Below are 16,721 nucleotides of genomic sequence, written 5' to 3' on the forward strand. Positions count from 1 at the left end.
CATTAGATAGCACGCGTCCCGTCGCAGGGTCGTTGTAATTGTTGAAATGACTCAGACAGCATTATTGCAGATGTGCATAGCTTGGTATTTTTAATCTATTTCCAGTATATGTATTACACAACCTTCAGCTTACTTAATTGTTCTGACAATTTAAAGTGTTTACGTCTCATTGTAATTCTCTTAACTAGCTGGCTAGCGTTAGCTTACGTTACGCCCCGGAGCGGTTCTGAAACTGGGAGCTACAGTTAACGTCGTAACAAACAATGAAAATTTAAGCGATTACCCTTACAGAAAAGACTTTAATTTATGGAGGTGATTATGGTTGTAAATATAATGACAGCACTGAGGTGTAAAAACCGGAGGATAAATAAAACACGTGAATTTCTCAACGCTGTAATTTACTGTTTCAGGCCAATAGCTACTGTACAAATCACTAGTAACCGTATCAGTAACGATATATCACCTTTGTTTAAAATGCAGGTTGGCTTTGGCTGATTATCAGCGGTAAGATAGATCAACCCCTATAATTTCCATTACAGTCTGTGTCTACACTATAATTGATTGTTATTTATTTTATGCTCACAGATGCAAAGATGGATTTAGCTTAAATTACGTCAAATATGTTCTTTTTAAACGTCTGAATATATAACTGCTTGCAAGTATGTTCTGGGCTTAAAGGTAAAAGCCCCGGCTTTTTTCTATTAACATATCATCTGTGTACCTAATAATCATATTTAAATATGTGGATATACCAGCTGTCAAGCGTGAAGTGTACTGCCAAGCACCTGCCCTCTATATTTCTAAATTACTTATTGTAAATGCATTTGCACCTCTGTGTATGTATTTGAAAGTGGTTATGTATACCAGTTTAATACAAAGATGTGTTTATATAGAGAAAATTCCCTGGCACAATGTGTGTAATTTATTTCAAGATATAGAAATATACATTATAAAGTAGTTAATTTTCTGTGACATCAGTTGGGAAACCTTAAGTAAACAAACCAGCCTGGAATGTCTGTTTTAGGTTAATCCAGTAAATTGTATATCTGACAAATCAAGGAACAACACAATGATCATTTACATCATTACAGTGATGGAAGAATCTGAAGAAAAAAATATTGCCACAAAGCACGACTGAAAGCAATTAAGTTGCGGCACTACAGTCAGTCACTTAATAGACCCAGAGTTATTAAAGGGATAGATATAGTATATAAATTCCTATCATCTGTAAATACTGTTTTACGGAGAACCCTATATAACATTACAATTAATTAAGATGTTTGAACTCTGGGACCAGGATGGATCTATTTTGGGTACGTAACATGTGTTACTAGTGTTTTCAATACTTGGGTGACCTGCAAGAAAAAGCCCTCTGACTATCTTGGATCATATTCAATAGTTAAAAATCACTTAATAGTGTGCTTTGCTTTGCCCTTTTCACAGATTATTGTGTTTAGACATAGTAACAGTGTCACGCAATGCACCATGGAAGTGGATCACAGAATATGCAACGACAGCTCCAGAGATCCAAGTCTGTCAGTGGGTCTGAAGCAGAGGAGCAGCAGCAGCCTAACATGGCAGCTACACAGCAGCAAGCTACAGTTAACCACCCTCAATCTCCTGTGACCACATTTTCCTCTGCTGCCAGCCCCTCAGCCCCCCAGTCACCCAATTATCAGATAATCATGAGTCGTAGCCCAGTCACTGGCCAGAACATGAACATCACATTACAAAATGTGGGACAGATGGTGACAGGTAATCAGCAGATCACCCTAACCCCACTCCCCATCCAGAACCCAGCATCCCCTGGCTTCCAGCATACTACACCTCAGTGGAGGTTTGAGCATGCTCCATCCTCCTACATCCAGGTCACCTCGCCTGTGCCCCAGCCCATTCAGCCCCAAAGTCCCACCCAGCACAGCCCTGTCCCTCTGCAAGGTGTTACAAGGCCAGGAGCACCTTCAACAGCACTGGGTGTGTGTGGACAGAGTCCAACACGATTTGTGGAAGCAGGTATGTTAGTGCGGCAAATCAGTTTAGGTAGTCCATCGGGAAGTGGCCACTTTGTTTACCAGGAGGGGACAGGACTGGCCCAGATTGCCTCAGCCACACCTGGCCAAGTACAGCTGGCCTCTGCAGGAGCACCAGGCTCTGTTAGGGAACGCCGGCTCTCTCAGCCTCACTCACAGACTGGAGGCACCATCCACCACCTTGGACCTCAAAGTCCTGTGGCCACCGGTACTACTCTCCCCACTCTGGGCAGCCCTGGTCACATCACCACGTCTAACCTACCTCCACAGATCAGCAGTATCATTCAAGGACAGTTGGCACGCCCTATGATATTTGAGAAGACGCCACAGGGTGTGGTTGCTGGAGTAGGAACAACCGCCGCAGCAACTTTCAGTATACCCGCCTCCGTTCCACCGTCTAGCCCATCCCTCACCAGTCCACCCCAAGGAATCCCCAACAATCCTCTTGCTCCCACCAGCATGGCTGTGGGCACTTTGAAGAAGCAAGTTCCCAAGAAGTTAGAGGAAATTGCTCCTTCTACTCCAGAGATTGCCCAGCTGAGAAAACAGTGCTTGGAGCACCACAACAAGAAGATGGAGAGCCTGAAGGAGGTGTTCAAAGAGTACCTGATCGAGCTTTTCTTTCTGCAGCACCTCCAAGGGAACATGATGGACTACCTAGCTTTTAAGAAGAAGCCCTGTGTTCCTTTGTATACTTACTTGAGACAGAATGACTTGGACCTTGAAGATGAAGAGGAAGAAGAAGAACAGACTGAGGTCATTAATGATGAGGTAATACACTGGCTGGTTCTTATTTTGAGATCAAGTAGGAATTTTACAGCTAGAAAACTGTACATTCATTTCATCTGTTGAATGTTGTACCTCTTTCAAATCTGTTTTCTTTTTCAGGTAAAGGTTGTTACTGGAAAGGATGGCCAAGCAGTGACACCAGTTGCCATAGCAACACAGCTTCCTCCCAATGTTTCTGCAGCTTTCTCTGCCCAGCAACAGTTTCAGGTGATAGAGGCGACACTTGTTTTAAGCCTTTATTATAATGAAATTACAGCGGCATGAAAAAGTTTGGGCAACCTTGATCAAAATGTCTGTTACTGTGAATAGTTAAGTGAATAGAAGATGAACTGATCTCCTAAAGGCATAAAGTTAAAGATGAAACAATCTTTTAAACATTTTAAGCGAGATTAGTGTATTATTTCTTTTTTGTACAAGTTTCAAGTGAAAAAATGAATGGCGCACCATACAAACGTTTGGGCTCCCCAGGAGATTTGAACTATGATATTTACAGAGGTCTCAAACCTTAATTAGCTTTTTAGGGCTATGGCTTATTAAAAGTCATCGCTAGAAAAAAACAGGGGATGCAGATTTCAAAGCTTTATAAATACTCTGACTCCTCAAACCTTATCCCAACAATCAGCAGCCATGGGCTCCTCTAAGCAGCTGCGTAGCACTCTGAAAATTAAAATAATTGATGCCCACAAAGCAGGAGAAGGCTATGAGAAGATAGCAAAGTCTTTTCAGGTAATGTTTCCTCAGTTTGTAATGTAATTAAGAAATGGCAGTAAACAGGAACGGTAGAGGTCAAGTTCAGGTCTGGAATACCAAGAAATCTTTCTGAGAAAACTGCTCGTAAGATTGCCAGAAAGGCCAATCAAAAGCCCTGTTTGATTGCGAAAAAGACCTTCAAGAAGATTTAGCAGACTTTGGAGTGGTGGTTCACAGTTCTACTGTGCAGCGACACCTACACAAACATGCCCTTCATGGAAGAGTCATCTGAACAAAATCTGTCCTATGTCCTCAGCACAAAATTCAGCATCACAAGTTTGCAAAGGAAGATCTAGAAAAGCCTGATGCATTTTGGAAACGAGCCCTGTGAAATGATGAAGTTAAAATAGAACTTTTTGGGAGCAATGAGCAAAGGTATGTTTGGAGATAAAAGGGTGGAGAATTTCATGAAAAAAACAGCTCTCAATCTCTTAAGCAACGGGGGTGGATTGATCAATCTTTGGGCTTGTATTGCACCCAGTGGCACAGTGAACATTTCACTGGTAGAGGGAAGAATGGATTCAATTAAATACAGCCAAATTCTGTGAGCAAACATCCCACCCTCTGTAAAAAAGCTAAAAATGAAAAGAGGATGGCTTCTACAACAGTATAATGATCCTAAACACAAGTCAAAATCCACAGTGGACTACTTCAGAAGTTGCAGACTGCAGGTTTTGCTATGGCCCTCACAGTCCATTGACCTAAACATCATGGAAAACCTATGGATAGACCTCAAAAGAGCAGTGCATGAAAGACGGCCCGAGAATCTCACAGAACTAGAAGCCTTTTGCAAGGAAGAATGTGTGAAAATCCTCCAAACAATAACGGAAAGACTCTTAGCTGCTACAGAAAGCGCCTACAAGCTGTGATACTTGCCAAAGGGGTGATACTAAGTACTGATCACGGACCCTTTTTTGGTATTTTGAAACAGTAAAGGTTTAAATAAAAAGTAATTTTGCTTAAAATATTAAGAAAATGTGTCATATTTAACTTTATGCCTTTTGGAAATCAGGTCATCTTTTACTCACTTAACTACTCACAGTAACGGAAAAATTGACCAGGGGAGCCTAAAGTGTTTTCATGCCACTGTATTTATAGCTACTTTCTTAAATTTACTCTAAGACGAAATTCCTCAATAATTCCTTGAGAGGTTGTTTTTACAGGGACATCAAGGGGCTGCTGTTGGCACCATTGCAAATCCTGGTGACATGGATGCTTTTAAGAGGCAACAGGCTATGGTGCAAGCAGGTAGGGCAAGGATCAGAGACTCCTGTCTCTTATGTTGCTTTGTTTCCTCCCCGTTTGCTTTGTTTTCTGTTTGTTTTCTTTTCTCCCTCTAATTGCTTCTGCTTTTAGATATTTGGCATCCTCTACTAGCGCTGTGTTGAAGTCTTAACCCGAGGAAGGAGAGGTGACCTGTAAGGTCTTCAGAAGGTCATTGCTCTGTGCCGAGTCCTTTTTTTTTGCGTTATGAGGGTATTGTGTGTTTTAAATCCCAGATCAGGCTAAGAGGTCCCGGATTGACGTTGGTCGCCATGGGCTGATTTTCCAGCATCCTGGTGTAGCTCCTTTAGGATCACCTGGCGTTCCACTCCAGCAGCTTATGCCAACTGCGCAAGGTAGGAGTGCTACTACCAGGCCGTTCTGTGTTCTGTTCGATGCTGCTGGACGAAACCCCCCTGGAACTAAGGAGATTTAAAAAAGTGAATCACAACCTTCATCTTTTATTTAAAAAAAAAAACTCCAAGCAGCATCAGCAAACAGATCTTCATCCACCTGCTGGATTCCTCAGCAGTCCACAGGAAGTTCAGGCTTAGCTCTCCTTGTCAGGATAAATGGGGAAGAAGACAATCCAAGTCTGAAGAAGAGTAGCCACTCAATGGGAAGATGCCATGTCTTATGATTTTCCTTTTTTGTTTTAACTGTTGATCACCCGTCGTTATCCATCTCTTTTTTTCTGAAGTTTGTTCCTGTTAGTCGTCTTTATTTGGACAGACCTTCCTGTGCTGATGGATTTTCATCTCATTTGGAGGTGGATCACAGAAAGTGGGAACCCTGTGTGAAAAAAGTCACTTTCCATTGGGTTTTGCTTGTTTTCCCATTGTATGAGTCCACGTGTCATGCTTCTTTTTGGTTTCTCATCGTCATTCCTTCAAAAGTCTTTCCCCGTCCGATTGTCCGTCCTTGCATCGTCAGCAGGGATTCAAAATCATTCATCTTCAAGAGCGTTTTTATTTATCTCATTCACATTTAGTTGATTTTCTTCCATGGTTTTCATGGCATTTGTTCTGACTTGGCTTCTTTCCCTCAGTCTAAGTAGGAGGGGAATCATGTGGAGGAGTTGTGATCACGGCACAGGTTTTTGCGATTGTGGTTTGGGTGTGTCAGGGCCAGGTGTTGATGGCGTCTAGGCAAGGTGGTGTGGCGTGCAGGGAGGTAAGGCAGGTGCTGCTTTAGTGTGCACAGCTCCGCTCAGGCCTGCTGTCTGCAAGACCCCATGTGTGTCCTTTTGTTCATCTCTGTGCTTTATTGCTATGTGAGGCATCCAGATGCCTTGGTTACTGCTAGAATGACATCGCTTCATGCATGCCAAACATACGGTGTTTTGTGAGTGTCCGCTCTGTATTTTTATTTCCCTTTTCTACTCCCTGTCTTTTTACTCTCAGATTTTTTTTTTCATTTTCTTTTGTAACATTTCTATTTTTCCTCTCTTAAAAACTTTCCTATTGCATGTATAATTTTCGATGTTTTAACCACATTCTCTCAACATTTGAAATGCAATGTTTTGGTTTTGCATTAATCAAAGTAGAATTTTATTTGAGAGACATGTAGATTCTCACATTAATTTCATTTCTTCTGTAATCATTTTGCTGTATGAGTTCCATTAGTTTCCGCTCTGATCATCAGGAAGTAGTATACTACTGTTGATTCATACAATACATGTATTTCATTAAGGAAAGGTTCGGAGGAGCTCTAATAGGTTAAGCTCAATCAGGCATTTCAAATTTAAAAGTATTATTTCTTTATCTGTTTGTTAGCTTCAAAAGATGTAAATTGTTTTAAAGGGGTCTCTCAAATATATATTAAGGGAAAGGAAAGTTACCAAACACTTAATGAAATTTTAAAACCTTTTAATTCTAGCATGAGCACAAAAGACATTTAAAAAACACTTCACTTCAGATGACAAGATTGACTACTTGATTTTTAGTATCTTTCTTTGTGTTGCTTTCTATACCGTCCCTTTTTGTGTCATATAATTTGGTTACTATGTGTACAGGCGGGATGCCGCCTACTCCTCAAGCAGTCCAGATCGCAGGACAGAAGCAGAACCAGCAGCAATACGACCCATCCAAAGGCCCTCCAGTGCAGAATGCAGCCAGCCTGCATACCCCTCCTCCCCAGCTGCCTGGCAGGTTGAACCAAGGTGCCCTCCCTATGGCAGGTCTGCCAATGACACTCTCTCAACAGGCTCAGTTAGTGGAGAATACATCTCAGCCCGGTGGTCAGCTTCAGGCACAGGTGAAGGTGCAGGCAGGTGGGTCGGTCCTGGCTACAGTGAACCCCCACACACAGCTCCAGGCCCAACTACAGCAGCAGATACAGCCAGGTCTTCATCTTCAGTTGCAGCCTCAGCAGCAACAGTCCCAGGCCATACTACAGTCAGGACAAGCGGTCAGTCGACATGAAACCATATAAATACAGTTTATGTATTTTTGTGACTAAATAGTGATATTGCAATTTGTCCTGTTAAGAATATTTTTAAATTTACACTTCTCTATAGACGGTGGCACTTGCTCGCCCAGGTACAGAGTCAAACCAGCCAGTTCAGAGGATTATGACCAACTCAATATCCATGACATCAATTTCTCCTGCTCCACTTTCTACTCCAAACTCTGTTACAACACCCCATACTGCAAGTCCTCTCCGTCCTCTTGGCTCTAACATCAACCCAAGCACCCAGTCCAAACTGACTGGAACCAATGGCATATCCACAGTCAAAATTGGTGGTTTTGGTCAAACTGCAACCATGCAGTCATCACAGGAGGGTTCTCAGGAAAAGCAAGTTGAACAAGCCAAACTGGTAAGTTCCCTAAGCACACTTAGTTTGCAAACAGATGTCTGCAAATTAATGAAATCTTTGAATAGATTCAGTGCCCCTAAATGACATAAATACACCTATGTGTTGCCTTCGAAACTTTGATGCTGCTTCAACACTATTTTTTTTTCTATTTTTTCTTAATGAAAGCAAAGATGTGTACTTTTAACTTCTCATAGTTACCTATCATGAACAAAGACAAATAATTGACATGAGGTTATTGACAATACCCGATGATGTCTGTTGTTTTTATTTTTTATATGTTCGGCTTTTGTGCAATGCTTTGTATTTGAGTATGCTCACTGAGCAAGGTTTTAATTTTAGTGTTCAACACACTATCTCTAATTGAAGCAACTGAAACAAGGATGAATATTCTTGATTTCTATTCTGATGTCACATTCCGTTTCTATTTCTCAGGAGAGTCAAGTGCATCAACGCATCTCTGAGCTAAGGAAGGAGGGCCAGTGGTCAGCCAGTAGACTCCCCAAGCTTGTGGAAGCCTCACGTCCAAAGTCCCACTGGGACTACCTCCTGGAGGAGATGCAGTGGATGGCAGCTGACTTTGCCCAGGAGAGAAGATGGAAAGAGGCTGCTGCTAAGAAGGTATGGCTGAAATGGAATAATTCAGAGACAAATGTGAAATTACACATAAGCACAACAAAAGGACAAGTACCAACTGATGTCTTGCTGAAACTGTCTCGTGTATCTGCTGCAGCTCGTTCGCACATGTGCCCGTTACCATCAAGACCAGAAGAAAAGTGAGGAGAGGTCAAAGAAAGAAAGAGAAATTCATCTTCGTCACATTGCCAGCACAATTGCCCGAGAGGTGGAATTCTTCTGGTCAAACATTGAGCAGGTATGTTTGTTTATTTATTTTTCTTGATAATGAAACTTCGTCATGATTTGTTAATAATAACTGTTTTTACCAGTCTGAATTAGGTATTTTTTCTGTCAGGTTGTGGAAATTAAACTCCAGTTTGAAATTTATGAGAAGAGGCTCAGAGCACTCAGCTTACAAAAAGCCTCAGTCAAAGGTATGTCCCACTGACCAAAATTAAAAAAAGAACGTATTTACTCTGTATCATGAGTTTTCACTTTCCCATCCATTTGTCCCGGTTCAAAGCTCAACTGTGGCAATCTACCTAACCTGTAACTACTTTTTTTTAATAACCAGATTTTTAATTTGTATTAAACTTCAATTACTTGTGTTACAGTACCTGGTCAGTCAACAGGAGAGAACGCTGATAAAGAAGTTAGTGCTGGACTGATACACTGATGAATAACAATGCATATTCACATATTGCATTTTAGATGTATTTTTTGATATATGTTTTTTCTTTTTATAGGACACAGCCACTTCAACAAAAAAAAGAAAATCAAAGTCATCCTTGGTTGATGAAGATGGTATGTAGAATACTATTGAGGTTCCTATGGCAAGAAAACATAATAGAATGTTTAAGGAGTCTGCAAAGTTGGTGTGGTACAATTGCCTTTACTCTGCAAAATAATTTGCAACTGTTCATTATTTGTCTTTTCCTTCAGTCCCAGATGAAGAGAGCACCATAGAAGAACAGGAGGCCATGGAGGGGGAAGCAGACCACAAAACAGAGTTGGTTGACCTTGCCAAAGATGGTACTTATTTACTTTTCTTCTCTCTCTGTTAAGGCTGATTCGAATGCCTCAAAGCTTTGCAGCTTCGACCATTGCCATGGTAATCAATGTCCAAATCAGTATTAGAATGCTGCGTGTTTTTAATTTTTTTATTATTATTATTGTATGCATTACCACAAAAATCCCAGTGATCCCATGAGGTAAGAAATAGTAATCCAACATTATTCATTAAGCATCAACATTAATTATCATTATTTATTCTCAGACAAGGACAGTTAATCTCAGTGATCTCAGTTTTGTGCATCACAGCTCTCATCGAACATCTACAGCACTGATGCTATGACGGTCGTCCAGCCCCCAACCAATCAAAGCTTCCAAAATTCGCCCCGTAATTGTCACTGAAGCTTCGCAGCCCCAAAAATGTTATTTGGGACAGCCTTACTTTCTATGCAAATGTGACAAGGAAGAATTAAGGAGGAGAAATTAGTTTATTCCCAAACCCCATTTGTATGATATCTCCTTGTGCACAAAATACAGTATGTTCAGATTATCAGTAAACTAGGCTTTCATGGTATCCATTTCTTTTTTTCAATAGCTGACATGCTGTGTTGATACACAGTATGTACTGCTGCTCTGTATACCTTAGAGTAGTGTGTAAGACTGAAGTTTTGCCTAACATAGCCTTATCTGAAATGAAAATTGCTATATATAACAAAAATTATGTTAATCAGTGTAACATATTATCTTAACACTTGGATGTTACACATGGATATTAACAGACTTGCCATATGCTACTGTTGTTCATAATGGTGAATAATTAAGTAATGAGCTAAACACACATTTGGTATTTATATTGTGAAAGTATTTCTGGGCAATTTATCTTTTTATTTTCTCAAGTTACAAATTAATACAAATTATAAAAACCTTATAGTTTTTGCTGTTGGTTAAATAAACCATGCAAGTACCAGAAGTACTTGTATTTGCATCTGTGTTGCTTACTCAAATGCTGTTGTATTTGGCTTTTAGCTGAGATGCCTCTGGATGCTTTGATGAAGCAGTATGCTGGTGCCTATGTTGACAGCTTTGACTGGCCTCAGCGTAGTCCTCATAGTGATGAGGATGACATGGAAGAGACTGAAGGTGCCTTTGTAATTTAAAAAATGAAATTGTCATGTTCATCCTAGTACCCATTTTTGGTAATGGTTGTGACTGATGTGTCTCTAAAATAGTTGATATACTTCATTTTCCAGAAATGGAGATTCCTGCGGGGAGTCCACCTGAAGCAGTGTTGATTGACTCCCTGCTTAGTGTGGACCAGTACCGTGGTGCTGACAAAACCACTTCCTGTGACACTAATGGGAAGCCTGCCAGAGACATAGCTGAAGTAGCTGCTGCCACAGAGCTCATCTTACCCAAGGGCAGCTTCAGGACCACTTCCTCAGTAAGACACATACACACACACATTCTCAGACACGTGAAAGAAAAAAGTGCCTTCTACAATTTTTTACCTGACTTTTTATTTACTAGACCCGCAGCGCAGCTCCTTTTCTATTGCATGGGTCGCTTCGAGAGTATCAGCAAATTGGTGTGGACTGGCTGCTAAACCTTTACAAGAAACACCTCAATGGCATTCTAGCCGATGAGACCGGTCTTGGCAAGACTGTGCAGACAGTGGCTTACATGGCCCACCTAGCTGGCCAAGAGGGTACGTCTGATCAAAGATATTTGATTTGTTTGATAGTGAAAAATAAACACACACAATATAGATATATTATTTTTTTTAATAGTGAATATTTTTGTCCACAGGCATCTGGGGACCCCACCTTATTGTAGTAAGGACATGCAAGTTGGTAAGTTGGGAGGTGGAGTTCAAGCGCTGGTGCCCTGGCCTTAAGATCCTCCTGTACCTTGGCAACAGACGGGAGCGCAGATCTAAGAGAATGGTAGTTTTGGCTGTATTTAAGCAACACATATTGATAACATAATCAATATAAGAAGCCTGTTTTTTTGTTTTTTGTTTTTGTTTTTGTTTTGTTTTTTTAATAAACATATCATCTGATAACTGATTTACAGTGGTGGGGGGAGGCCAACAGCTTCCATGTATGTGTGACCTCCTACAAGCTGCTGATGAAAGACCAGAGCCATTTTCTTAGGAGAAAGTGGAGGCACCTGGTCCTGGATGAGGTGCAGCTCATAAAAAACATGACTGAGAAACACTGGGAAACAGTCTTTGCTCTCAGAAGGTGAGCTGGATGATGAATGTTATATTAATTCCAGTTTCTCAAGAAACAGGATTATAATTTTTCCCACTTTACAGATGACAAGTAAATTAAAAAGTGGATCACGGTTAACATGCCTTTTTGTGTTGCTGATGATCACAGTTCTAATAGGTCTTATGGAGTGACGGATATGCATGTGCATATATGCAAGTAGTTTTGGGCAAATTATTTCACTGATGAGGTCATTTCCAATATTCTGACAAGATGCTCATAACAAGGCTCAGCTGACTGAGTAACCAAAATATTTCTGTACATCTTCCAGTGAGCAGAGGATTCTACTCATCAACACACCTCTACAGAATACTCTAAAGGAGCTGTGGACCTTGATCCACTTCCTTTTGCCAGGAATCACCAGGCCCTACTCTGACTTTCCTGTTAAGGCAGGTACAGATCAGAACCAGGACTACTGCCACAAACTGGTCATCCGCCTGCACAGGGTGGGTATAGCACCATCAAATTCCTCTGCCTATTACACTGTAAACATTACAACGCATTAAAATTCAGAAACATAATTCATTCGCCTCAACCACAATCTTTAAATGTACATTTAGATGTGAAATCCTCTCACTCGTTACCCCAGATGATCCAGCCTTTCATCCTGAGACGCTCCAAAAGGGACGTAGAGAAACAGCTGCCCAAGAAGTACGAGCACATCCTTAAGTGTCGTCTCTCCAGCAGACAGAAGAGCCTTTACGAGGATATTCTCACTCAACCAGGGTGAGATATTTGCATAGTTCCATTGTGTTATCTGAGGTTGCTCTTAATGGCACCGAGTAATATTTGATAATCACCACAGATGAATTAGTTCTTACACAGGGACTGGAATCTGAAAATCTGTGAAAAATAGAATTCACATATTATACTATAAATAAGGAAATTTTAGAAAATTTACGAATGAATCAATTAATCGTAGTTACAATACGATTTATGGCCATGTGAAATTCATCACAATTATTTTTATCAAATGTAGTTTGTTTTTTTTCTGTAATTAATTAACTTTTTTTCCCCTCAAATTGTTTTTTTTTTTTTCTCAAATGTTTTGAATGGTGCAGATCTTGCAACTAGTACGAAAAAATGATCCAACATTAGCTCTACCATATTAGTTTTACTGGTAAAGACCTCTATTATCCATTGTAAATGGGGAACAAGATGAGATACAGTATAATTTGTCAAGATGTACATGTTTTGTGAACTGTTTTTCATAATCATGTCTTCTGTCCTTCTGTGCTCTCCTAGAGCCCAGGAAGCGCTAAAGACAGGCCATTTTGTCAGCGTGCTTCAGGTTTTGATGCAGTTACAGCGAGTGTGTAATCACCCTGAGCTCGTGGCACCCAGAGAGACCAGCAGCTCCTATGTTTGCTCCTCTCTGCAGTACAATGTTCCATCACTGGTGCTGGGAGCTCTTCAGAATGACTCGACCAAGGTATACAGTTGTGCTTTTAATTGCTCGTGTGCACCAAGATGTATGCTAACCCTTTTTAACTGTCTAAATTCAAAAATGATGTGTTAACAACCTAAACACATGGCAAATGCCCTGATTATCAGTGCTAAAAAGATTAATCACTTCATTAACAGAAAAATGATCTATTTGATAAGTTAATAATTGTTTGAGAATTATGTCAAAGTAAAAAAGTAAAAATAGGAAGGATTTGGTTATTGCTGAAATTGTTGCTGAAATGTAAAGATTTTCTTGCCCTTCTCTGTTTTCAAAACATGAGATAGATACAGTGGTTATTAGTATCATTGGATGGACTAAATAGGCAGCATTACACATCACTTTGGGCCCTGGCTACCCGTGATTTGCATTAGTCATTATTTTTTGACTTTTCAAAGGCTAAATGGTTGATTGAATTAAAAAAGGTGTACCACTAATTGATAATAAATGTAATATTGGTTTCTTTGTAGTTGGAATCCTCCCTTTTAGTTCTTCTATTTGTTTGGATGTCCCTTCTTGTTTGAGACCCTGCCTGTTTATCATTTCTTTTTTGTAATATTATGTAATCACTTTTTCTTGATTTTGAACCATGTGCATATGTTGAAAATTTATTTATTTATATATTTATTATTATTATTATTATTATTTATTTTTTTTTTTGTATGGTAAAATGTGATTAATAGTTTTTAAAAAAAACAGTTGGCATTGATCCATTTCTGCTGCCATTGTCTTTTATCTTATTATCCTCCTAGATTGCAAACATATCCATATTTGATCTGATCAATAATGAGAACACACTGACCCGGTATCAGACTGAAGAGGTGGTACCCAAACTTAAGGTCACTCAGCAGCTCATAGAGGAGATCTACACCAGTCCAGATCCACCACCTCGACCCAAACAATGCCTGATAAAACCCATGAGGTCAGCAATAAAATCTCCAAATATCCAAGTAGCATGACATGGTTGATGTGGAGAGTCTTGGACGTTTTCAAATTTCTCTAAAATGTAAACCTGATATTGTAATATTGGTATTTTGACATTGAGACAACATGATCATTTTAATAATTTTTTTTTCTGATTAGATTGTTCCAGCCAGTGCAGTATGGGACAAAGCCAGAAGGTCGTCTGGCTGCCATCACAAGTGCAGCAGGCCAGCGTCCTCCAAGCTCCCCTGCTAGCACCTCTGCCTCCTTCACCACCAGCCAGTCAGCCCAGAGCAGAGGCAAGTCCCCTGTGACTACTGCAACTACTACAACTACTTCTCATGGTAAGAATATTTCAGGGGCAGTACTCAGTAAAGGCCAGGAAGTTTTGTTTTCACAGTGTATAAAGGATTCCAGATGGTGTCTTCTAACATCAGACTATAAAAGACAAACTTAACCAATCATAGCTGTTTTGTCGGTGCCTCTTACCTCGTGTTTAACCTAGGGTTAGGGTTATAAATGGGTTTTGAACCTGATTACTGTGTCATGCTCAAAAAATTAATTCAAGCTGTGTCCATTAAGTCATATACTGTTTTCCTAAGTATTTGCAACACATTTTAGAAACATGTACAGTAAGTCTATTTTAATACATAGTCCTGCAAATTCAAAGGTCAGTTCCTCCTACAACTTTATGGATAGGTTTGGTACAACTCTACTTACGGGTTTCACGGGTCACAGAGTGAGATTTGTACTTTCATGCAGCAGTGGTGGGCTGAACATGTTGTTTTCCCCTCATGGCAGCACAGCCATTAAGGAAGTCTAAATATAAGGCTTTTATTGCAAGGTAGCTACAGCTGCCCATGCCCTAAGTCTTTGTCTTTATTGACTACTATGTAATTTAGGGACTACTAGCCCTGGTCCTCTGCACCTGTTTATTGATCAATAAAATTATGGAAAAGTTATGCAAGTCCTAATATTGCACAGGAGGATACAATGAAAGAAACAACAATCATAGTAAACTTGTCAGATGAAGAAGTGCAGGCAAAACACACTTAGAGTTACAGTTTGGGTGAGGTTTGACCGCCACTGATACACCCACACAGAAGGAACTGATGTTTTAGAGCTACATAATTACTGTCGCACCAACTTTGTTCATTGTCTGGTAATTATTTTTTCATCCATCAAATTGTTAGCATTGATTATTCTATCAGTGATTAATCAGTAATATCCTAGACACTGCTTGCTGTGTTGGCCCACCACTGCTGAGTAAATATAAACAGAAAACTGTTTGATGGTACTGATGATATATATTGGGTTACCCCTAACATGTAGTCCCATACCCCATTGCCTTGTACTTCACAGCAGTTGGAACGGCTACTCAGAGAGCCCAGACTACCCCTCCTGTCAGCAGCAGCAGCAACAACACTGCCGCCTCCGCTGTAGCCTCCTCTGGGAACAGTGGCATTGGGCAGCATGTGTTGGGGGCTGCCCCTGTGGCCTTGGGCCAGACCTTAGCTGGTGCAGTTGTGGGATCTATAGCTCCCATCAGCCAGCCTGGATTAGCACAGGTCCCCCGGCCAGCTCTAGCCCCCAGCCATGCCATCCAGCCCAGCTTACTGTCCCAGAGGCTGGTTCTTACATCCCAGGCCCAGGCACGGTTGCCTAGTAAGTGGCCTCCCCTCCCCTCCCTCTCAGCATTTCCCCCTCCACCTCTGGCACAGCAGTACGGGCTGCTCTACACTGAGGCCTTTACTTGGGGCACTGCTGATATGTGTTCAGTCTTTACTTCTCCAGAGAAATGGTTTTGTACATAGACCCAAACATGCAATGGCAACAGCACTGTAGTGCAGCAATTTTGGTTATGGCAGAGATACCATTTACCACTGGTTATACAACTCATGGTTTTAAAAAAGGAAAAAAATGACCCATAAATTGTATCTGTAGCCATATCAGCAGCATCTCCACAGCCTCAGCATTCCCCAATGTCTTTCTCAAATCCTGCATGTACACTATGAACGACCCAATTATGTTACACGACACATCACTGCAATACTTAACTTATTATGCCCCTCCCCCTCCTTTTAATAATTTTTCCCCCCAGTTTACTAATATTCTTTTGTCTCTTGCATCAGCCCAGCTGCAGGAAGAAATCCCAAAGCTTTGGTTGTTTCTTTTTTTTTTTTTTTTTTCTTTGCTAATGTTATGATTTCACTCTGATGTTGAGCATCACTGTAAAGCATGTGGAAATAGTCCAACATATTGCTGACCCTTTCTGCCTCACATGTGAACAGAGAAACCTTTTCAGCAACAACACACAGTATTTGAATATGTAAAAAAGGATAAAATTTTTGAAAATGATCCTAATCTGATCTTTATTTCAAAAGTTCCAACTTCGGGGTTTGATTGCAAGATTGCTGTAACACTTGTTTCAGCAATGTGAATCTTGAGGTACACATGTTTCAACCCAGCAGGTGTCAGGTAAAATTTCTCATAATTTGCGCACATAAATCAGTGGTACGTAAACTTGACCTAATGATTCACACACAATAATATGTTGTGCCCTGTAATTACAATTTTGTATCTTGTAAATAACTTGATTCAGTTAATAACTTGAATTACCGGAATTAACAGAAACAATCTATAAAGGGATTTCAAAAATAACTTAATCAACCTAAATCCAAAGTGTTTAGATACCATTTAGATTGTGACAGCCTGAAAACTTTTACTGGGTTTATTGTCACTGCATTTACACAGCACAATTTGTTGTCAACACCATCACTAATTTGTCCACACAAATTGTCAAATAT

The 16,721-nt window shown here is 40.4% G+C and overlaps 1 protein-coding gene across 4 annotated transcripts in view; it reads left to right on the forward strand.

The window, feature by feature from the left end:
• ep400 (E1A binding protein p400) overlaps nucleotides 1–16,721 on the forward strand; it is a 31,002-nt gene that overhangs the window by 271 nt on the left and 14,010 nt on the right. For 3 of the 4 annotated variants that reach the window (XM_040154917.1, XM_040154918.1, XM_040154919.1), the window contains exons 2-23: nucleotides 1,444–2,801; nucleotides 2,919–3,026; nucleotides 4,733–4,817; nucleotides 6,847–7,241; nucleotides 7,351–7,650; nucleotides 8,083–8,268; nucleotides 8,381–8,521; nucleotides 8,621–8,699; nucleotides 8,880–8,917; nucleotides 9,012–9,069; nucleotides 9,208–9,297; nucleotides 10,303–10,416; nucleotides 10,527–10,717; nucleotides 10,804–10,981; nucleotides 11,083–11,219; nucleotides 11,350–11,519; nucleotides 11,818–11,992; nucleotides 12,136–12,272; nucleotides 12,792–12,978; nucleotides 13,743–13,912; nucleotides 14,074–14,258; nucleotides 15,277–15,579. In XM_040154917.1, the coding sequence (XP_040010851.1) occupies nucleotides 1,479–2,801; nucleotides 2,919–3,026; nucleotides 4,733–4,817; nucleotides 6,847–7,241; nucleotides 7,351–7,650; nucleotides 8,083–8,268; nucleotides 8,381–8,521; nucleotides 8,621–8,699; nucleotides 8,880–8,917; nucleotides 9,012–9,069; nucleotides 9,208–9,297; nucleotides 10,303–10,416; nucleotides 10,527–10,717; nucleotides 10,804–10,981; nucleotides 11,083–11,219; nucleotides 11,350–11,519; nucleotides 11,818–11,992; nucleotides 12,136–12,272; nucleotides 12,792–12,978; nucleotides 13,743–13,912; nucleotides 14,074–14,258; nucleotides 15,277–15,579 (4,750 nt within the window). In that variant the 5' untranslated portion in view covers nucleotides 1,444–1,478. The remainder of the gene's footprint in view (nucleotides 1–1,443; nucleotides 2,802–2,918; nucleotides 3,027–4,732; nucleotides 4,818–6,846; nucleotides 7,242–7,350; nucleotides 7,651–8,082; nucleotides 8,269–8,380; nucleotides 8,522–8,620; nucleotides 8,700–8,879; nucleotides 8,918–9,011; nucleotides 9,070–9,207; nucleotides 9,298–10,302; nucleotides 10,417–10,526; nucleotides 10,718–10,803; nucleotides 10,982–11,082; nucleotides 11,220–11,349; nucleotides 11,520–11,817; nucleotides 11,993–12,135; nucleotides 12,273–12,791; nucleotides 12,979–13,742; nucleotides 13,913–14,073; nucleotides 14,259–15,276; nucleotides 15,580–16,721) is intronic. The other variant, XM_040154920.1, reaches the window with a different exon arrangement.

Source organism: Xiphias gladius, chromosome 19, assembly GCF_016859285.1.
Source record: "Xiphias gladius isolate SHS-SW01 ecotype Sanya breed wild chromosome 19, ASM1685928v1, whole genome shotgun sequence".
In the NCBI taxonomy this organism is placed as follows: Eukaryota; Metazoa; Chordata; class Actinopteri; order Istiophoriformes; family Xiphiidae; genus Xiphias; species Xiphias gladius.